This window comes from Caloenas nicobarica, chromosome 1, assembly GCF_036013445.1.
Source record: "Caloenas nicobarica isolate bCalNic1 chromosome 1, bCalNic1.hap1, whole genome shotgun sequence".
Lineage (NCBI taxonomy): Eukaryota > Metazoa > Chordata > Aves > Columbiformes > Columbidae > Caloenas > Caloenas nicobarica.
The window spans coordinates 27,466,033-27,489,601 of record NC_088245.1 but is presented as its reverse complement, the minus strand read 5'-3'; the positions used below and the strand labels follow the sequence as shown (position 1 = coordinate 27,489,601).

The window sequence follows — 23,569 nt, the reverse complement described above, 5'->3', positions numbered from 1 at the left end:
CATCCCTGGAGACATTCAGGCCAGACTGGACAGGGCTCTGAGCAACCTGATCTGGTTGAAGATGTCCCTGCTCACGGCAGGGGGGCTGGACTAGGCGGCCTTTGAAGGTCTCTTCCAAACTGAACTATTCCGCGACTGATTCTATAAAACGGAGACAGAAGCCCAGCTGCCCAATCCAAAGACACCCTGAGGGGCACAGCAGGCCCTGCTCCCCACTACACCCAGCCGCCAGCTGAGGCCCCTCACTTTCCCCGAGCAAGCACCACGACAAGGACCGCTCTGCACCCCACGGACCCCCCTGCACCCCACAGACCGCTCTGCACCCCACGGACCCCCCTGCACCCCACGGACACACACGGGGACCCGCCCCTGCCCCCGCCGCGCGCATGCGCACAGGCACCGCCCCCCGGCGCGCCGCGCCGCGAGCGGGGCCCCGCCCTTCCTGCCTGGGAGGGAGGAGACGGGGGCGGCGGCCGGGGCCAGACGGGAAGATGGCGGACCTGGAGGAGCAGCTCTCCGACGAGGAGAAGGTAGGGGTGGGTGGGGTGCTGCGCCGAGCCCGGCCGCCCTTTTGTACCCCGGTTCCCTGAGCCGGGAGGCTGCGGAGCGCGCTCGGCTCTTGCCGCGGCGCTTGTATTTTTATGGTTTCCCTGCGGCCGGGCCTGTCAGTCAGGGGGCGGGAGGAGGGTCGGCGGGGAAGCCGGGGGGAGGGCTGGCCCGGCCGCCGCGCCGGCCCCGGCGCATCTCCCGCCGCTCCTTGTACGGTGCGGGCCCGGCGCGGGGCGGGGCCCGGCGGCCGGTGGAGGCCGCGGCCGCTCTGCCGGCTCCTCGCTGCCGCCCCCGCTGTGCGCCGGGGGGACGCTGAGGGGGGACGGCGGGGAGAGGCAGAGGAGACGCGGGGGGACTCCATTCCGCTTCCCCCACCGGCACTTCCCGTTTCCGAGGCCTCTTGCCGCTGCCCGCCGGCTGCCCGGAGCACCGGCCCCGTCCGCCCGAAGAGCGGCTCCGTGCCGGCCCTTCCCCTGCCATCCCTCCCGCGTCACCCCCGCAGGCTCCGGGAGGAGATGGGATACGGGAGGCGGGGGTGAGGAAAGCTGTTTTACTTCCTGTTAGGAGGCGATAATTGGGGAAGTGTAAGGTCAGGGAGCAGAGGGTCAGTGTTAACAAGATGTGCGTGCAATCTCTTTTTGTGGCAATTGCAAACTTCTTAGATTTAAGACAGATATTTACAGAAAAACCTCATAAGGAGCAGGGTGTCTTGTAAGACCTCAGTTATCAGTGCTCTGTGACTTCCTCCGCTGGATCCAGCCTCATGGCAGCTGCTTGTTTCAGAGCCAGGGCGTGGTGGGTTATGTGTATGCTGCTGGTGTCTTCATGTAATGCACGGTATTATTCATTTCCGACTTGAAAAATGTAGATTTTCGTGGCTGTGGAAGCTGTGAGGTGACTTAAATGTGGGAGACATCAAAGAAATGATGTTCCAAACTTATCTGAAGTTACAAGAAGGATGTCCAAAACATCTAGTTATAATAAGACAGATTTTCTGCATGTTCAAGATTAATAAGACCATGTTTCAGAGCTACAGATGCACTATGCACCATGAGATCCATAGCGCTAGGATCTCACTATTTTTTTTCCCAAGAGGCTTCAAGACTGTGCCCTCTTCTACCTAATTTACATTCAAATACTGCCTCTCTGTTGGTACAAGTAGTAATGGAATCAGGAAGTATATGTGGTAATCCATGATTCTTTCAGGCCCTTATATAAAATACAAGTCCCTCTAATCCAGCATGCTATTACTAGAGGATATGCTTGAAAATACTTAGACTACAAGTCGTCTTGGCATCACAGAATGGCTGAGGTAGGAAGGGGCCTCCGGAGGTCATTTTGTCCAACCCCCCTGCTCAAGCAGGGTCATCTAGAGCAGGCTGCCCAGGACCATGTTGGCTTTTGAAAATCTCTGAGGATGCAGACCCCACAACCTCACTAGGCAACCTGTGCCAGTGCTAGGTCACCCTCCCAGTAAGAAAGTGTTGCCTTATGCTCAGACAGCACCTCCTGCATTTCATTTTGTGCCCATTGTCTCTTATCTTGTCAAATAACAAAAGGTACAATGACAGTTGCTTCTCTATGATCTGCGAAGTGCTGTCTGTGCTTTTGTGACTGATGGAGTTAAGTTCTGAACTGTCTTCTATCCCTTAGTTCTGATTTTTCTTTTCTGCGCAAATGGGTGCAGACCTTCTAGAGACTTTTCTTGCCTTAGTATAAGTGAATAGTATCAGTACTCTTCCATTGTAAATTTATATTGATTCCTTTATCCCCTTAAGTCCCATATGAAATCGATTGTCCTATATGAGTGGTATTTTCCAAGCCTGGCAGTATATTTTATTGGCTAATAAAGCAAAGAAGGGTAACACTGCAAACTCTTGGAAAAGCAGGCAAATACCCATGCAGATCTTGTGATGCCTTCAATTTTTAATTCTGATACATTTAAGTTGTGCTATCATTTTACAATAAAAATGTGTACTGCTTAAAAACTTTAATCGTTTTCTGATGATATTAAACTAAAATCTAAGTAATTTTGCACTCTGAATGGATTAAATAGGAGACAATACTCTGTTTTAGAGTAAAATATTTTGGGGAGAGTCTAAGTTAATGTAATTTTAAGTGTGGCAGATTTGCCCTCTACTGAGCTGCTAGATGAATACTGTATGAGGAATTAAATTTAGAAGTCCCAGTCCTTAATACATATGGAGATCTTGGACTGAATTTCTTCAGTTTTAATTAATTTATGGTGTATCAATTGACACTTGTTATGAAAGAAACTGCAGATATTTTTGAAGTTAAAAGTTGTCTAACTCCATAAAAATGTTATCTCAAACATTCAGTTTTACTGAGCTAAAAAAATCAGCTGGATAGCATTTTGAAAAGCACACCCTTCTCACTCATCCAGTTGGGACTATAAATAAATGCAGGAGTAGAGGCAGACAGACAAACATTCATTCTCACAGGGAATAAGGCACATCGCTTCTTTATATACTTTTCTGCCATGATGCAGAACTGACACTATCGAAGGCTGACTGACACAGGTGGTGGTAGAATGTTGTAGGTAATTTCAATAGAGACATAACTATAACACTAATCAAAACTGCTGAGGAGGAAAGAAGGTGAACAAAATAATTAGTTTGTACCAGGCACCTAAGGATGCTGTAAAATAATAGTAAGAGATGAAGTGATGTATTTATAAGTCAAGTTCTGAAGGGTCTTTGATTCATGTCTTGCTTTGACGCAAGTGTTGCAAAGACAGTACGTGGTTCCATTTGCGGCAGCCGTGCCTTCCTGTTGCTGTCTAGTAGTCAGTTTAAGATGGCTGTGTTTAGCTCTAGTATAATTCAGAATTAAAGCCTGCAGTGTTTAGTGTGAGAATACAGAAAGGGCATGAATTGGAATAGTGGCAAAATGAGGAGTGTTAGTTCAGGTAAAGAAGCTCTAAAACTAAGGAAGGAGGGGAGTCGGTTGCCTGGAAGAACATGATTTCAATATGCACCATTGAGTAACTGGTTTCAAACCCAGTTTTGTTCCTTAGATTCACATTTTAGCATGAGATTTTTGAAGCCTTGCTTATCTTTTAAAGTGATAGTAGTAGATGTGAGGATAAATTTTTAAAAGCTTTATTAAAAAAAAATCTTGAGAACTTTTTGTAGTAAATATGATGTGTAAAATTTGTGAACATCCGAAGAACTGAAGTTGGGCCATTGCCACTGAAAGTTACAGGCTTTAGCATCCCGTACCAGGGATTTTTCCAGTGCTAAAAACACCTTTGTGAAACAGTGTTTTGTAGTTGCTTCATTCACGTAGGATATTGAAATTTTGGAAGCTCTTAGATAGGTGGGAAAAAAAAAGTTTATGCTTGTTTTGGTCTATAAATAAAAATGAGGTGTGAGAGGTGGAAATCTTGAAGCCCTGAATTCTTGAGGGAGATAGTGACCGGAAGTCATCGCTTCTGTGCCCTTCCTATGGGAAATGCATCCTCACTTAACAAGTCTGGAATGCAATAAGTATTTATTTATTCAGCATATTTGCAGTAGGTTTTTTTAAAGTCTAGTATGCTTTTTTTTTTTTTTTTTGCAATTTCATTTTGTTCCAGTTTCTGTACAAATTGTTTTCCTACCTGTGGTTATGTCAAACTAGTAAGCATATATAAAAATGCTTTTAATGAGCATATTAGTGTGTATATAAAAGCTACAATTTACCTACATGATTATAGGCAAAGATTAATAGAAGGTACTGATTTTACTGGAAAAGATGCCTTTACTAATTTAAATATTCATTAGCAAATAACAGTGCAGATGCCAAACAAGGCTACAACTATTTAAATCATAAAACTAGTGTTCTGCAGTCCATTTTTGGTGACTCAGGGATATGTTTAGTGTGGATTTTCATTTTTTTGTTTTGTTTTAATATGAATCCTGTTCTCTACAAAATACAGGAGTTAAATAGCTCTATTGTCATCTAGCTAAATCAGAAAATCAGGAAGCCTTTAGGTCGGAAAGGGGAGACTCCTTGTAGGGAAGGATAACACATCAAAATTTTTAATACAAAAAATAGCTCTTGCATTCCTTAAAATGCCAAGCATATAAATATGGGAATTGTTGAACATGATTTTAAAAAGGAACCACACCCCTGCGTAAGGTTATGTTTCAGTGGTTCCCGTTGATCAGGAAGGCATGTTCACTAAGGTGGGGTTTAACAGGAGGTCAGCTTGCTGTAATTAGAGCAAAACTTCTGATGAGGAAGTACTCCTGTTTGTGAAAAGGAGCCAGTTTAGCTGCCAGGTGCATTGGGTAGCTTTGTAACTGAAGTTAGGTGTCAATACCTAGAGATCAAAGTAATAAAGGTGCGTGTCTTACACCAACAAAACTGCAGTTTAGTTTTGTCAGATTACTTAAGGAAAACTTGTGCCTTTACTCAGTGCATGAGATGAAAAGTCTATGCCAGTGAAATACATTCTTTCATGTACGTAACGTTGCTTTCAAAACATAATACAATGATGACAGATCTCACCTGCATGTACAAGCCCACCAATGTGGGATGTTCAGATTCAGGCGTTTCCTTAATGCAAACATAAACCTTTATCCTGAAACTGCTTCAGAAGCATTAGCAGGGGGTTTTTTTGACAGGAAAATATTATTTTTTTAAAGTCTTCACATGCGTTACAGCTGCATGTGTGCTCTGAATCATTAATTTTGGAAGTATCTTGAATTCTCACTTTTGGAATTACTCTGAATGAGACTTGGAGACCATAGATGATTAGAAGCAGAATGTGTTGGAGTAGAAGCAGAATGTGAATAGCCTTCTAGGTATAATCGCACTGTAATCTATAAGGTCAACTTAAGTTTTGCAAGTGTCCTTGATGTTATTTCTTTGTAGTTCATCAGTGTACACTTTGTTTTATATTTAAAAGTGCAGCTTTGCTAATGTGTCTAGCAGGAGAACCTTATGGATTCTCTAGTTCTTGTTATATTTAAATTTGGAATGGAACTGGAAATGCTGTGGCAGGTTCTGATGGCAGGCTGAAAACCTTTAATTAAATGTGAAATAACTCAGTTATTGTTTAAGTGTATCTTCTGTTTAATTTACTACATTATCAAAACTGTGAAATTTCACTTTTTTCCACAAGTGAAATGTAACAGAAGTTGTGTGGAAGGAATTGTTTTTAATTGTTAAACTCAATGGTTACACTTTGATAACATTTTGAGGAAATTCTTTAATAAGAATGAGGAAGCTGGGAGTGCTGCTCAGAGTGACACGTAATTCTGAATATAGCAGTCCTCCCAAGATTAAGATTTTTATGTACATCCTGAGATGTCATAGTGTGTTGACTTGAGTTAGGAATTAGTTTTTTAAAAAATGCATCAGTACCCTTGAGATTGAACAACATAACAGAAATTGTAATCCCCTGGTTGTGAAATTACAGAAGGTGTTCCACATGTCTGAAAAAAAATCATATACTGTGTGTACAACTGCAAAGAATAACTTCATTTATTTGTAGAGTCATACAGGCTGGAAGAAACTTCTGGAGGTAACCTGAATGCTGCTTGGTCAAAGCAGGCCAGCAGAGATCAGATTTCTTAGGGACTTGCACTTTGAGTTTTGGATATCTCCAAGGATGGAGAGTGCACAGGCTCTGACATATTGCAAAGTTTAGCTACACTCATGGACAAAAGCTTTTCTTAATGTTTAATTGTTGTGTCCAATGCTGCTTGTCTTTTCACTGTGCACCTCCATAGAAGGTTATTAGGCAAAGCAAAATTGTCTGGTTTTTACAAGCTGAAAATAATCATGTGAAGCTTAAAGATGAATACAAATAAAATCTCTTAATCCAAATACAAGATCAGCGATTTCTAAAACTGCAGTTTATATATTCTTTTGTTATTAGCAGTTTGAAGAAATTAGATACTTCTTGTGGAATTTGACTTTTACTGTGTCACAAAGTATTTGAGTGGACCATCAAAAACCCTGTGCTTGTTGCCTCTGTGCTCACAGAACTCTTGCAGAAGCTTCCTATCCAAGAAACCTCAAAGTTTAAGTAGATAAGAGAAACAAATTGAACCGAAAATAGAGAAGAGTAATAGAAAAAACAACTGACAAATCCAGTAATGAAACTGGAGACATCAATTTGTGATATAACAGGGAAAGTTCTATTGCCCACCAACACTGACATCAACCTACAGTTCTGCTGTGAAATACCATCTTTGATTGATTGCAGTTTTGACAGCCAAAGAGGAATAGAATAAGGATTTTAGGCACGTTATTTAGTGAAAAAGTATTTTTCTCAGGCAGCACTGTGTAATACTCCCTTCCATTTTCTGAAAGCAGAGTGTAAAGGAATTTGAACTGCTCATGCAGAAATCAAAGCAGATTTTTCAGCATATGGAAATTACCTTTTTTTATCTTTGAGTAAAAAAACTTATGAAAATGTGAAATGTTTCAAATACTTTATTAACTTGACAGAAGGCATTAAAACTTTCAACCTAATAAGTAACTTTAAGAAAGAATTTTAAGACACTGGAATTGGGGTGGGGAGGTGTACAGTTAAGGTGACACCTTATTCTATGACTTTTAATAAAGGAATTTTTCATAGAGCAAGCTCTGATCTTGTTCCTTTTCTCTCCCTGCTGCTATTGAGCCCAAGCTTGGTGTCCTTGGAATATAAATAATGAACTTGGAGCAGTAGGAAGGATCACTTTAAAAATTCAGGCTTTGTGGTGGAAGAATGCTTTGCAAATGTGAACTAAGTGCTTTTTAGGTTCTAGTAGTTATCACTCTGTAAAGACTGCTGAGAAAGAGAGGGCTGGTTGCTGCAAGAGAGGAGCACGTGTTGGGCTGACAGAATGTCTTGATTCTGTATGTGGGTGATGATCCTATCAGTTTCTTTCTTTATGAAGCCTTAGCCATTTCTTATACCTTTTACTTTTCAAACAAGGTAATGCTTTTACTTTTCAATAAATGTAAAATTATACTTCTCTTTCAATTTTCAATGAATGACTTTTGCACAGAAATTCTGGGATTTTTTTTTTATTATGCTTGTTATCTGTTGTCTGTCTGTTCCATAAGCAAAGTACGCAATTGCTCAGCTTCTAAAGGTTTTATGGGTAAGATTTACTCGTAAAATTACATCAGACCGATAACTGCATTAGACCTTTGTCAAACCATATGAGATTTCTATTTAGCAAAGGGGGTGGTAGCCCCTAGCATGCTTTTCCCAAAGCAATATTTTGTTTCTGGGTTGATTACATATGTTGGGGTTTGACCCTACAATGAAATAGAAGTCCCGAAGAGTGATACAGTTTGAAATACTGATATTTTGAAGTACCCAGTGTACAGTCTCTTGAGACTGGAACTTAGTGCCGCTTCATTGGGCACACCTCCTAGTCATCCTTTTCTCCTTTTTGTTCTTCAAGTCCTTTGAAAGTTACTGAATGCAACTTTTGTCTGAGTTGTGAACCTGAGATGTTCTGAACCTTTTTTTTTTTCTCTCTCCTGGTTACTCATAATATGAGCTTTCATGAACATACCTGGAAAAAGGACTACTACATTAAAGATAAAAACTTGCAGTAAAGATACAGCAGGAAGAATGTTCTGTATGGCAAATTTGGAACATCAATAATTTTTTAATAACTTTTGCATGTATGCGGTTTTCTCAGCTTATTTGTTTTCCAGGCAACTACTGAGAAGACATAGGCTTTTAGAGAAATACAGATGTGGGGAAAAAAAGTAATATAATGTGGTCTGCTGTCTGTATTATAATTACAAGCAATTTTTTTACCAATTGCTAAAGCTCTGAACTTCATAGCTGAAGCTGAAGTTTCAGGTTGATCTTGATCCTTTAATGTTTACAAACAAAACATACTTGTTTCCTTAATTTGAGACCAGTACAGTTCTTTATATGTGTTTCTGAATTAAAATATGGTAAGTGCATGACATAAAAAGGTGTTCAGTTAGATACAGTTACGGGTAATAAAAGCAACTGCAAAATGACATGGGGGAGATTTGCCTTCTCTGTGCTTTTTGGTTTGGTTTTTTTTGTTTGTTTGTTTGTTTGTTTTGTTGTTGTTTTTCTAGTTAGACCTGTGTATTACCCAAGTAATATACATTGCTTTCATATTCCTCTTTGCTATCTGTACCTGATATAATGACTTTCAGAAGTCCTGTTTTGGGTTTGGTTTGGTTTTTTTTTTTTTTAATCCTTCCTCTTAATATGATGTGGCGTGTAAAGGTTTTAAGAGGGAGACTTTTATATTTAGATACACTGCGGCTGAAAGACCCTAGAGTGAAACAGTTGGCACCTTTCAAAATGGTTATTTTGGTGAAAATAAATCTCAGTTCTTCAGGTAGAAAGAATGCAGCTAGAATAGCTCACACTGTGTAAAATTTACTTTTTACACCACTATTAAGTGTTGGAACTGTTACGTACTCTTAAATACCTGTATATTAAAAATAATTGAGGAAAACACATGTTCTACAGACGCAATGCAGCTTCAGGCATTACTATGAAGGAAATGTCTGTGCAGTCGGAGCCATAGGCATGGAATGTGCCCCTCCTTTCCTGTGCCACAGAACCACATTTTTGCAGTGTTTTCTTCCTCAGTTCTCCCAGAGGCACAAGTAAATTTAGTACTACAGTGGATTTTTCAGTTGAGCTTGGTAGGAAAGCAGTTGCAATGCTACTTTTTTTATTCATTCCCTCTCTACCAGACTTGCTGTCTTTGCTCCATGTTTCTGTGAGATGCTACATGTTTTTGGATACTGTTTCACTATTTGAAATCATACCCGTGGGTATGGATGAGGTTTCCTGAGATGGTGAGGAAATGGTTTGCTGTTGTCATGGGGTGATCCCTTTCTCACTGGCCCGTTGAAGGCTTATTCACCTCACCAAACTGTTAGCAGCAAGGAGCCGTAATTATTTAACTCTCTGGATGAGTGAATTCGTTTCTATGTTCTTGCCACCTTCGAAAGCTATTCTTTAGCCAGATCAAGTTGCTTCTCTGGGTGCTCAAATAAATAGATGAACATTGGTGGTACAAAGGAGTTTGTAAATACAGATCACAGGACTTATTTGGGAGAAGGTAGGAAGATAGTCCTTTTGGTTGCAGCAGCACCATAGTCTTAGGTCAGTTTATAGCAATTATGAAACACTTCCAGCTCTTCCTTATTTTAAAAGATGCGATTGCTGGGGTAACATCCTGGGATGTATCTAACCGAATAATTTAATGAGCAATTGGAACCAATGATACCAAATATCTACCTGTCCAAAGGAGAAGCCAGTTACATTTTTTTAAACATTGAAGGGTTTGCAAACTCAGAACTATGATGTTTGCAATCCTGACAGATCATCGAGCACTGTATCTTGAAGATTATTTCTGAGGTGGCTGATTTAACCTTAGACTGTGTGCCTTGATGTGCTGATACAGGTGTCAGTGCAAAATGAATTTTGACGGGTAGAAGATATCAGAGCAGTTTTGTTGTTCGTTAGAAAGTAGAGCTGCGTAATGAAAAATAACAGCTCAGCTGAACTCAAAACATGAGCTTCATTCAAACTCAGAACTCAACAAAACTAGACAAGTCTTTTGTCTGGTTTCACTCCAGGTAGTAAAAGCAGGATCCCTGAATGACTTCCATGTTATTGTGAATATGAGTTACAGGGTTTTGAGAGAATTGGAAATTTATCTAGTTTGAATCAGCTTAACTGTGTTAATGTTTTTGTAGCTATCGGCTAATGGTGAGAAGCCCCTCTAGCTGCCTGTAAATAGAGTTCAATGGGTCAAGACAAAGCCCTTTGCTTAGTTGCCTGCAGAAAGGTTTCCTGAAGCAGCAAGAACTGCAGCAGAAGGCATGATACCAGGAATGGGGCTCTTTGGACTCTTGACTGTTCCTAGAGCAGAACCAAAGAGAGCTCTCTTTTCCCAAATGTGACATCTCACCTACTTTTTTGCCAAATATAGGTTCATGTGAGTGGGACATTTATGTTGTTTTCTGAGGAAGCAAAGATGCTCTCAGGAATCCAGAATATAAATGCATGATATACAATATATATATCTCTTTATGTATATATGCTCATATATATAAAGCACCTATCACCATGTTGACAAACATTCTTTGGAACCACTTCTGATACAGGAGGAACACACCTTCGTCCTTCTCTAACACTTTCTATTAATATAATAGCTGTTAAAAGTAACTGCTGGAACCTTTGCTTTTTGGTGTGATTAGCAACCAAGTTGTCTTTGAGTGGAAATGTATTGTGGAGGTCTTCTGTTACTTCCCTACACCCCTCTTCCAAATTTGCATGATGTTTTTAGCTAAAAATAGCTTTTAATATGTACTTCACTGTTTCATTTTTATTGCTCCAGATCCGTAAACTTTAACCTGTTAATGAGCATAGAGGAAGGGTGAGTCTCCCTGCTGCAAAGAGTTCACAGCTGAACTTCAGATAAGTGATATATAGGAAGGAGAAAGGGCAAAGTATGTGGTTTCACAGCATCTTGCTCACCAGCATGTTTTTCCTGCAGATGGACAGTATGGCTGTTGATTGCAGGAGTGAGCTGTCAGGGTGCCTGGCAAATACAGCTGTATTTCTGTAAAGTTAAAAAGAGGAAAAGAAAAAAGGGGAAGGGGGAGGAAAGCTAACTGAAATGTTAATGCCTCTTTTATTGTTAGGTGTACCCTAGTTAATAAATGAGCATGTCTCAGTGGAGCTGACAGTGATGTGGCGGGAGTGCCTGCAGTCTGTGCGCACACACTCCAGACCATATATAGGCACCCACAGAGCACAAGGTCGGGCTTTTCAACCAGGGTTAGTTCCGATGTGCCAGGAACCGGAAGAGTGGTTTGAGGGCAACTGAAGTCACTGCATGTAACTTCTTTGAAATAAAACAAACTTCAGAATGTCTCAGTCTGGAAAATGTAGAGAAGTAGAATTTGTGTATGTATCTGATGAGTGTCATGACTTGAGAGAAATTAGATTGTGAAAGAAAAGCAAAAGTATGAAAACAAGGGACATGTAGCACAACTGACACCATTCTGTGCTTGTGTAATCTGAAAACTGCAAATACCGTAGTAACTGAGCACAGGCATTTGTTGATAGACCAATTATTTTAATCCATAGCAGACTGAAGAATTAGGCGTTATTATGCCCAATGTCCATGCTCATCACATGCAACAAGCCTGTCCTTTTGTCTTTTGCTGAGCTTCTCAGTCTGAATTTTTACCTTAACTGAAATATTTTACTTTACAAAATCAAAAAGTTTATACCTGATGTGATGAATAGCATTCGGCTTCAATTTAATTGAGAAAGTAAATCTCACCAGCTCTTACCTACTGATATCAGACATCCATTTAGGTGAGAATTGATGACTGTGACTGGTGTGTATGTGAAAATTGGATAAAGAGAACACCTGCAGTGGGGACTGCTTCCAATCTCAATGTTTCAGAAGGTGTTATGTTGGCTTTTTTGGTTTTGGGGATTGTTTTTTGTAATTTCCTCTCAACCTCTGTATGATTTGTCCAGATTAATGCTCAAACCTGCATGAAGTCACATTTCATGAAAATGTATTTAGCTTGGGTTTGTGCATTCAAGGAATTAAATGTAGTACATGTGCAATTCCTTACATAGGCTTGTGGTAAAAGCTTCTTGCAAGACTTATTTTTTGTGAACCATTGAAGATCAGATGTTCTGGATTAATGAACTCTGAAGTTGATAGTTTCTTGCAAGCCACCCTGCAGACATTTAACTGAAAACAGCAGCTGTAAATCTAATCTTGGAAACTACATTAGTAAAACACTGTCTTAAACTTTAGGTGGTATTTTGGGAGTAACTAGAGTATTAAGTGTAGAAACTTCAGGTGTTTTCTACCTTGGCTTTTGAGTTTTGTGAAAGAATACTCAATTGTAACCTAATCTATTGTTGCTTATACATGTATAAGGTTCTTGTACTATGTGTGAAGGTGCAGTTCTCTTCAATGAAAAAGGTTCTGTCATTTAGACTTCTAAAATATTATACCATTTGTGCTTTGACTTGTTCAAATCAGTTCTAATCCATTTGTAAAAGTCTCAATGTATGGAATCACCAGCATTGGTTTCAACTGTAATGCATCTAACTGAAGTGTTTTCTTAAACAGTTTTCAGCAAAAATAACTTCCTATCTCAACTAGACTATGTTGCTGTTGAGCTTTTTGCCTGTTGCTTTGTATTACAAGGAGTGTTCTTTGTGCTACATGTACATTGTAATTTTTTTTTAATTTGCCCATAAACACCACATTTTATATGGACTATCCTTTTGTTTAAATTGTGCTTCCTCAAGAGGTAGCTGAGCCAGTGGCTTTTACTGCCAAAAGGAGGAGATCTTAATCTCATTGAGGCTCATAAGAGTGTGTTCATTTATCCTTCAGTACTAGTCTGTTTTTGGGAAACAGAGAAACCTGTCTTCGACCATTTCTTTCTTGAAAAACTCAGTTCTTAAGTGTTAAGTGAGACTACTGGATCTAATTATTTTATATGGCCTTCTTTTATGTTTAGTTGGGAAAATATGACTTTTTCAGATACTCATCTCCACAGATAAATTAGTTTGGTTTAAATGCTGAAGAAAAGCGGATTAGTTTTAAGTGGGCCTCACAAAGGTAGGTTAGCAAAATGCAGAATGTCTTAGCTGACTGGCTCTGAAATTCTGGAGGCACATTAATCTTTTTGCTTCTGTAAGCATGAACATACTGTATAGTTCTTGATGAGATGTTCATTGCGAATTTGCATGATTCTGTTTAACTATGCTGTAAGAAGTGACATCTATGATGAATTATTGCAGTGAAAAAATTCTCATGGAGGAACTGAATTTACTAGTAAAATGTTCATTAAAAGCAATGTTTAGTTTGGTCTGTTACTGTTCAGTACTTCTGAATGGATATTACTCATACTGTAGCTAATGTGACTGATAAGAATAGTTTTTGCTGATAGTAAAAAAAAAAAAAGGTCAAACCCGCTTTACATTACCAAAACAGCTGAAAATGAGGTATTGTTCCAGTTTTAGTAGACTTACTATCTCGCCTTACAGATATTGCCAGTTTAAAGCATGTGGCCATTCAGAGTGCAGTTTGGGCACCCAAGTTTTGCATAGTTTTGCTCATTCAGCTGCTGCTCAGCCCAAAACTGATGGATCTTTCATTTCAGAACTCAAGTCTTGTTTCTCTGTTTGTCTAGAGCTAACCTGGCCTTGGCAGGGGTTCTCAGTCCTGGTCATGACGTGAAGTCGAGGAACCGAGAAATGGTGTCCCTTTGTCTAACTTTGAGCTGGGAGTCAGCCTGATAGTCAGGCTGAAAGCTTTTGAGTGTGAGACCTAAATTCCAGTCTGATCCCAGACTCTGTTGATTGATCATTTGATAAAATGTCCTGGTAGTAGGGCCTTGGAGGCTGTCTTGCCCTCCTTCGTGAGTGCTTTAGTTGTACTGTTAGGTTAGCTGTATTTCATGTGCTTTAATTTTCTTTGGGTTGAGCGCTGAGCTGTGTACAGAGTGCCCTGACTTCAGCAGGAGGGGCAGGGAGTATGTCCTCACTTGGGAAACGTGGTCAGCTTGGTGGTTGGGGTAATGTGGCTAATGCAGATGAGTTATGTTCCTGTGGGTCAAAGGAGACAATCCAAGTCACGCTTGCTTCTTAGCTGGGCTGGTGCTTTAATAAGCTGCGATAGAAAAAGATGCTCTTGCCTCTCTGTGTCTCTTTTGAGAAGGGTAAATCCTGTGGCATTTATCTCAGTGTAATGTAAATTTACATTTTTTGCGTTTCCATGGAAAGAGATGTTCTGATTTAGGTGTTTGAGGCAGCAGATAAAGGCTGCCTGCAATCTCAAGTATAGTATTCTGTTTAGAAAGCTGGCAGGAGCCAGCCTTTCTGTTTCCACCAGGCAGCTCGGAGTGGCTGCGTGCTGACTGTTGGAGCAGAAAGCTGCCGGGGCTGGTCGGTGGGATCTCACTGGGGTTTGGTCACTGCTAAGGAGGTAGCTGAGCACCCGCAGGGTGCTCCGAGCGTGAACCATTTCTGCTGGAGACCAGCCCTCTGAAACTTGGGCCAGGTCAAGAACCAGGGGCCCGAACACTGACTGTAAAACCTATTTACAACTCAAACTAAGAGCTCTAGCGTGCCCAGTTCTTTGGTAGTTTCAAATATGTAAAAATGTGTAAACATCAAGCATTCTTTGGTTATTTTTAGATATTTGTTAATGGAATATGTGCTTCTCAAACACCTTCATTCCAAACAGGAAGGCAAGAGTGCAGACACTGAATTTGCCAGGTCTCTGCTCCACAGAAACACAACTGAAGGTGTTAGAAATGGGAGCTGTGGTTCAGGTTGTGTCCTGTATTGGAATAGCAACATTGTATCAAGGATGCACAAGAGCTTTCAACTTCTTCTGAAGTTAGATAACTGTAAAGTGTGGAGGATAGGAACTTCTGTCAGGTTAAGTTAGGAAGCCAACATTTATTTATTCATTTTTGTAATTGATGGCCCTAACAATTTAAGGCAGAAAGAATAACAAATGAAAGTGAGTATGCTGAGTGACATTCTAGGGAATAGCTGAAAAGTTTTAAGGTTGTTTAACATTAAAAACCAAGCATTTTAATGCTCCTTTTGCAAGCACATATGTCTACACCTGCCCAGTGAACCAGTTCAGGGAACTGGTCTGAAGAAAAAGAAAGATAACCTTTCTAGTTTAGCTCACTGTGCAGTTGTACAAGTGCTTGGGCAAGCAGGAGGAGGGAGAAGGCCAGGGCAGGAGCACGTACTTTTAGAGGTAGTACTGACTGATGCTGTGTTTTGTCTGCTAGAAGTTACAGCTGAATGCAGTTGCTCAAGGACTTGCACTAAAGATGTTCTCAAGGTGTTTGTTTTAAACTTTATCTGCTGATACTGTGGTACTAGGAGGCCTTACAGGTAAATGCAGGTGAAATTATGTGCTTTAGTGTCTAAGCAAGTGTTTTTCAGCTTACGTAATCTATCGATTGAAGTCTTGCTGTGGGTCTTCTGCAAAATTTAGAACCATAGGATATCTGGTAAAATTAGAGGAGAAACTTTGAAGATGGAATGTGTCTTCATCATGGGTTTGGGTTCTCTTGGAATGTGTGTTGATTCCTAGATATCCATGGACTCAAAGTTGAAACAGATTGTGAATTGGTCTTATTTGTTATATTAATCTTTCTTTTTGGCAGTAATACAAAACACAAGTCACTCAATTTATCTGTCTGCTTCCATCCCATATAATCTCCTCTATTCTCTTTGAAGAGGTGGAAGTTTATATTCTGTGTTTTTAACAAAGACACAGTTTAAATAATGTGAACCAATATGTGAAGCAGTGGGAGTTGTCCAATTTCATGTCTTGAGTATTAAAGCTATACAATGCATCACTGGTTTGAATAGGAATGAATATAAGTATATACAACCACATAATTGTTTTTGTATTTAAGGTGCGTATAGCAGCAAAATTCATAATTCATGCTCCTCCTGGGGAATTCAATGAGGTGTTCAATGGTGAGTATCTGTCTGCTCGCTCTCTCCTTTCATTTGAGGCATTAATATACAGCATTATATTGTCGATTATTCTCCTGAATTTCACATAGCTTATATTTTAGCAGCTCACTTGCTGTAAGAGCTGGTTTTGTAGCTTGGAATAATAAGCTTTGCAGTCACAAGACAGCTTGGAGTTTCAATGCAAAAGGAGGAAAGTACCACTTTGTGGTTTAAGAATGAGCTTGCTTTCTGTTTTAAATCAGTCGTGAATTAACAGTTGCTAGGGTTTTTGTTTAGAGGACACATGTACTCTTTTCATTTTTTAGTCTTTGATAGACAATTACATTTTCCATCCAGAAATTAAATGAAATTAAAATGGTCTTTTTTTTTTTTAAGAAGGAATATCATTGCAAATACTTAACCTTACATATACACAGGACTATTGCTTAATGCCAGTTATGAAAAGAAAATTAATCTTCTCCAAACGCTTTAACCCTTAATTCTGAGCACACTTCGTTTTACTGAGTGTATTGGTTGGCTGAAAGGAAACTTGCAGTTAGCTTCTCTCAGCTGTTGTTGCCTGAACTTTGCCTAAGATGTTATTTTTCTTTAAAAATTGTTGTTTGTTTTGCATCAAGTTATGTGGGCATATATACCACCTAAGAAGGCAAACATTTTGTAGCTGAGCTTACAAATAGCTCTGGTGCTGTTTAAGTAAAGACACTGTTTTAGTATACTGAGCTTTTAGTCAGTGTCAGGGTGGAGAGAGCTTAAATTTGTTAAAGAATGTAATGTCTTTAGAAGTACATTGTTCTTCAGTTAAACTGTGACCAGCTCATTATTATTTAAACTTAGCTTGTACTGCGTTTCTGAAATGAACTGTTGGTGAGCGGCTCATTAACCCAGCTCCCTGAAGGTTAATGCAATTGCCTATAGCAGTACTGCTAGGAACTTCATTGTTAAGTTAGTTTGCAGCTGCAACTGCCTGCTCAGTAATTGGAGTATAATGTGTTTGAAAACACATAACAAAACATTTGATCATAAATGTGTGACCAGTGCCCAATGAGATTCAGACTGACATCTTAAAAAATGAGAGGCAAAGCTTTAAATCCCAATTCTGTAAACTGTGATTTTGTTTGTTTGATTTGACATGGGGTTTGTGGGCTTGTGGTGGTTTTGATTTTTGTTTTTGTGGGGGGGTTTTTGGTTTGTTTTTGTGTTTTTTGTTTTGTTTGGGTTTTTTTTTTTTGTCTGGGGTGTTTTGTTGTTGGTTGGGTTTTGTTTTAAGAAAAACCACTTCAAATATATTGCATTGTTGCCGTTTTTTTCATTTTCATGATATCTTGGGAATCCTTAGAGTTTAAAATGTTATAGTGAGACTAATGATCAGTCCATTGAATTGTTAATAAAATAGTGCCCAGTAAGTTAATTATTAATGTAAATAACAGCTTACTGTGTAGTAAATATGAAGTCATTTTGAGGAGCATATTTACTTTATTCTGTATTCACATGTTTCTTGTATGATGGTAGAAGAAATAGTATTGTGATATATTGTGCTCTGACTACTAAGTGTCATTAAGGAACAAGAGCAAAAATGGTAGGTCTTAAAAAAATGAGTACAACGCATACCATATTAATGTTGTCAAAATACAGTAACCGCTACCATCAATATAGTGTGATGGATTTGGTATTTTACATCTTAAAAGTGAACTCATTTGAATCCTGTGCTGTTCTCATTCAGAACTTCTCTAAAAACTAGTTTAACAGATTCCTACAGCTGTCACACAGCCTGTAGAATATGGCTTTTATCTGCTTACTGGATTGTGTTGGAAGGGATCCATTTCCATACTACTCTTCTCATTTTGTGCAGTCAAAGTCATGAAATGTGAAGCAATAAATTTCCTACCTAGTAATCTGTACAGGTATGGGGTGGTTTGGGTTTTTTGTTTTGTACAGTCTGTTGACATTTGTTCTGTAACTGAAACACGTTTCTGAGTTAATGGTACTTTTATGTTGTAAATCTCCTTTCAGATGTTCGATTGTTGCTTAATAATGACAATCTTCTCAGGGAAGGAGCAGCCCAGTAAGTACCAGATGCCATATATTCAGTTGCATAAAAGCAAGATGTTTTTCAGTAAGACTTTCACTGTCAGTAAAGTGATTCATTTAAAAAGATGTGTGCCTGGCAAGTAAAACCCTATTATGTGTTATGTGCTTCTTTGATCAAGATTAAATCCTTGGCAGAGGAGAGATCTGTATTGTATCCTAAAGATTAGAGCAACTGTTTTGGAAATGAGTTTTGGAACTAGTCTCCACCTCTTTGGATTTCATTTTCTGTTTCTTGGTAGATGTTACAGGCACTGAACATCTGTAAGGTACTGCTTCCTTAGACCCCGCTTTTATAACAAACCATTACACCTACTGTATTTTATGCCAAAATTAGTTTCATCTGTAAGAATGGAGATGTCTGGCTTAGTAGGTTGGATCCCTGTGAAATGTAAACTTTATCTGCTCCTCCAGTTTCTATGTGTGACTGTAAAGCTTATGTGATTGTTTATAACAGGTTACTTTTGGACATAAATCATTGTATAGTGGTGGTTGGAATCTAAACAAGGTGATTCCAAGAATTTGAGCCTGCTCGATAATAAAGCACCGATACAATTTTTGATGCATCATTGCCCAGATTATTAGCTATTATTTAAATCTTACAGCTACTAAGGAAAAAGATTGTACTTGATGCAGGCTTTTAGTGGTGATTTTCTTTTGTTTCTTTTCTCTTGTAGTGCATTTGCACAGTACAACTTGGATCAGTTTACTCCAGTAAAAATTGACGGTTACGATGAACAGGTATGAATACAATGAAATACTTGCAATATTCCTTAAACTGTTAAAGGTGTTCTGGTATTGGAACACATTTTGTCAAGAAAATAAAATGTATCTTCCCTGCCAGGATATAGAGATTATGGCCTTCCAGTAGTACCAGTTCCAAGAGTTAGTCATTTGGGCATCTAAAGAACTTGAAATTTCATTCTGTGTTGTTGCCCTGAATTAAGTCAGACTTGATTTGGAGCTGTAGAAACAAAATGCTCCATCTTTAGTACTAGAAGACATGAATTTCTATATTGCCTTGTTCATCTAAGTATGAGAGTAAGATTCAGGATTTTTTTCTGAGTCAGTGTGTCATGTTAGCCTTGTCCTCTCTTGCTATATGCATATTCTGTTTAAAATGTAATTCTTTGGATATGAGTAAGTTCCAGTTAAATGTGAGATATAATTAGATTTGACGTGTTGGGTTTTTTTTCTCTTTATTCAATAGCAAATGTTGTTAACTAAGATTTTATAATACAGGTTTTGATAACAGAACATGGTGATATGGGAAATGGGAAATTTTTGGATCCCAAGAACAAGATTTCTTTTAAATTTGATCACTTAAGAAAGGAGGCTACTGATCCTAGACCCCATGAAGTTGAAAATGCCATAGAATCGTGGAGAAATTCAGTTGAAACAGCAATGAAAGCATATGTGAAAGAGCACTACCCAAATGGTGTCTGCACAGTAAGTACTAAGTTAGATAACCACTGTACCACTAGAGATAGAAATCTAAAAAAAAAATTGTAACCCTCTGTAAGCCAGGAAGATGGGCAGTTTCAACTGTAAAGAATTTAGTCCTGTCAAGAGTTCATATAAGGAAATGAAGAAAGCTTCTGAAGTTTAATATGTCAGCTATTGGATTACTAGTTAGTGGTTACTGCAGGTCATAGTGAAGACTTTACTCTCAGTTCTGGAGAATTTTTTTTAAGTTTCTTTTAGCATTAAGACTTTCTGTAGAGTACTGCAGGTTGATCTTGGTTACTTAAAATCATAAGATACAAATGTCTGTCTTGGTTTGATTCATTTACAAAACTGTCAGTAAAACAAACTGTTTTCTCTCCATCACATCTCCTATATACAAAGTACTATGTTCTTACTACCAGAGTCGGTGGGTTCTGATGGTTTCTTAAAATAAAACCTCTCACTCTGGACCAAAATAACACTCATTTGCTGTTAGGAGCCTTATAACTATTTAAAGTTCAGCAAACTGATCTAATATAGCTGTCCTGTGCTTGGTATTAACCTGATTGGAAAAAATAATTAGCAAAAAAACAACCAAACAAAAACAAACAAAAAACCCTGTTGCTAAGTTAACAAGTTGAATTGGATTCCCAGAGAGTCAGATGAGTTCCAGTTTCTGTAAAGGAAACCAGACTCTGTGTTCATTGAGATCATTTGTAGTAGTATTTGATTTTAGGAGATAAAGCAGAACAGAGGACGGAAACCACCCTTTTAATCACCTTTTTGCTAATATGTAAAGGCTTAAATCATCACTTATTTGTAGAATAACTGGTATCTGAAACCTAATGGTAATATACATTGTCACAGCAGTCACTGCGATAGGCTTAGAATTCATGTAGTTGCAGAAAAATGAGTTTGCAGTATATAAAATTTCAGTTAAGATGCTTGACCTTCAGATTTTTCTAATCTTAAACTTTTCTACATTGTAATATATACTTTAATGTTTCATGTGCTGAATATTATGTCTGAATCATAGTGGTTATAAAATTAAATTTTACAGTTTATGTAACAATAGTAGAACTAGATATTGCTAAGCAGTTTGAGCAAGACAGACACTGAAACTTCAAGTCTGTTTTTTTGTGTGGTGTTTTGGTTTTGTCTTTTTTTTAATTATTATTTTCATTTCTAATTAAGGTGTATGGTAAAACAATTGATGGACAGCAGACCATCATTGCATGCATAGAGAGCCATCAGTTCCAAGCAAAAAATTTTTGGTAAGTTTCTTTATGGATACAACTTCAGTAAAATACAGCAAACTGAATAATTGCACTAGTGCCATTACACTGATAATCCTTAGTTCAGGGAAGGAGGTGCACACACATCGTGCATGTGACATTTTCTCCTTCCACCCACCCCAAGTTTTTCTGCCAAAACTATGTAGAAATCTGTTCCTTTGTGGTAAGTAAAATGACAGACTGCACATCTGCATCTCCTTTGCAGAGCTTTGGGAACATTGTAAAATTCCTTATGACTCTTCCAGTGTATCACACTGCACCGTTACCTGTGCCTCTGTTCCCTGCTTGTGTTGCTTCCTTTGTGACTGACAGAATAAAAACCAGCTCCTCCTAGTTTGCATGTCTTGGAGAAAAAAGCTGACTAAAGATTAATTTGCTGTAGGACCTGGATCATTGATTTTTGGGAGAGGTAAATAAAGGTGATCTTAGATGAAATGAACCCTGATAAACTGCCTATTTATTTATTTGTCCCCTGTACCTGGTTGAAAGATGTTTTCCACAGTCTGGGCTGAACTTTTGGTAGCTCCTTGGGGGAAACTGGACAGAATTAAGCTAAATATCACAGTATTGGAACTGGGTTAAGGAAGGATCTCCCAAAGATAGCTAATATATGCAGTTGTCTGAAGAAATGTATTTCATTATTATTTTATTTGCTGTTTTGCATCTGCTTGAGATTATATTTAGTGATCCCACAGCTAATGAATGGAAGTGCAAGAAATCTTTGTTTTCTGATGCTGAAAGTGAATATTACATATGCATGGTAATTTCAGGATGTCTGTATCAGTTAAATGATTTGCCCAGTATACTGTTCCATAGATTTTAATTCAATGTGCACAGCTAATAAATAAATTTTCCTCTTGCCTTGAACTTGACTTGTTAAGTCTGTATGTTTTACATCAATATTAAAAGTAACTTGAAATAATACTGATTTTCTTTTTAGTTCAGCAGTATGAATGAGTTTTCGTATTCCAAATAGTTTGAATAACTCTTTATTACTTTGTGGGGTTTGGGGATGGAGGAATGGATTCCAAGTTAACCAAGTTATCTGGATATCCAGCCTAAGCCACAGCCAGTATTTATTCTCACAGTGCCACAGATTTTAGGTGATTGGAAGGCTGGCAAACTACCATGAGAGCAAGTTTGTTGGATGATAGGAAACCAATATATGCCAAAGAAACGTGTTCTATGAATTTCTGAAATACTATCAATATAGTAGGGTAGATGGTTTATTACAGAATGTGGAAGAAAAGGTAGGACAGTTAATGTCTTAGAAATTATCTTGTCAGCAGTAATGACACATAGTTTTTAACTTAGAGCATTTCCTACAGAAGGATTCTTCTGACCTTGAACTCTTTTTGGAATAGCATATTAAGGACAAAAAAAAGATATCCCAAGGTGCAAATGTTGTGGTCGTCTTAACTTCAAGGAGCACAAAGTGACTAAGAAGTAAACGAATCTGTTAGCTGGTTATTGAATCCTGTGCATCTAAAAACTAATATTGCATTGAAAATGTAGTTCAGCACATAAGCTTTTGTATAACTAATGGGTCAGTCTTAAGGCTACCAGTAATATTAGTGTCACTGAGTTGGGTGACTCTCTTAGATTTCTTAAAGATGCCGACAAGCTTCTGAATTGCCTTAGTCTGAATTTTCAGTGATAATCTGTAATTTAGATATTGTTATAATTGAGTTAACATTGTTAGCATCTAGGATGTGTCAATATAAATCCATTAGCAGCTGTTAAACTTAGTCTGTCTTTCTCTCCAATTGTTGAACGCACTGGAATCTACACCTAGCATTTGTAGGATTGGAACTCATAGTATCAACTTTGTTTCCTTCTCGAAGTGCAGAGGAGAAATCAGGAGACAGCCACAATGCATTCTTAATATAGCTCTAATGTACTAACCTTCTAATCCACTAACCTCATAACTAAATAAGAAAATGTCTAGTCTACAGGAAAGAAATCAGGTGAAACTGCAGTCTCCCTATACTGTTTTCCAGATGTTTGAAACTCCCTTTAAGCAATTTGGCAAGGATATTGAGTTTGTGGAAGGAAATAGTTGTCCTGGAACAGAAATGCTGGAAGAGCTAAAAGGCCTACTTACAGTTCAGCATAGTGGAAAGTCTTGCTGCTTTAGTGTTCCTTCCATTCAAGTTTTTCGTAGCCTGATGTGAAGTGTGACTTCAGCTGATCCAGCAAGTAGTCCAGGTCCCAGAAACAAAATATTGACTATATATACCTAATTAACAATGAAGGAGGGAAAGAACACTGGAGGCTTTAGGTATTTTCAGAAGTTAAGTCCTATTGTTAGAAGGTCCTTGCTAATAAATCTCCTTGGTCCATATCCAAAACTGCAGGTAGATATTTTGGGAGACTGTTCTCTTCTTGACTGATTACAGGGCTGAATCTTTAGGGAAAGATTCTGTGCATGTGTAGTTGCACAGCATATTTCATTCTCTGTTTTCCTTTGACTACCAGTTGTATGTTTTGGTTTTTTCTTAACTAGTAGGGTGACATCTGATTTCTATTTCCTTTTTTTAAAGGAATGGCCGTTGGAGGTCAGAATGGAAGTTTACAATCACTCCTTCAACCACTCAAGTGGCTGGCATCTTGAAAATTCAGGTATGCTTATCTCAGACTGTATCCTAATCAGTGAAGTCTCCAGTTATCA

General features: G+C 38.6%; 1 protein-coding gene across 2 annotated transcripts in view; it reads left to right on the top strand.

The window, feature by feature from the left end:
• Positions 1-448: 448 nt before the first annotated feature.
• CAPZA2 (capping actin protein of muscle Z-line subunit alpha 2) overlaps positions 449-23,569 on the top strand; it is a 31,135-nt gene continuing 8,014 nt past the window's right edge. Inside the window, exons 1-7 of one of the 2 annotated variants that reach the window (XM_065642420.1) lie at positions 449-530; positions 16,009-16,072; positions 18,083-18,134; positions 18,835-18,898; positions 19,400-19,606; positions 20,798-20,877; positions 23,442-23,520. In XM_065642420.1, coding sequence (XP_065498492.1) covers positions 492-530; positions 16,009-16,072; positions 18,083-18,134; positions 18,835-18,898; positions 19,400-19,606; positions 20,798-20,877; positions 23,442-23,520 — 585 coding nt within the window. In that variant the 5' untranslated portion in view covers positions 449-491. Of the gene's footprint in view, positions 531-15,963; positions 16,073-18,082; positions 18,135-18,834; positions 18,899-19,399; positions 19,607-20,797; positions 20,878-23,441; positions 23,521-23,569 lie in introns of those variants that run through there. The other variant, XM_065641617.1, reaches the window with a different exon arrangement.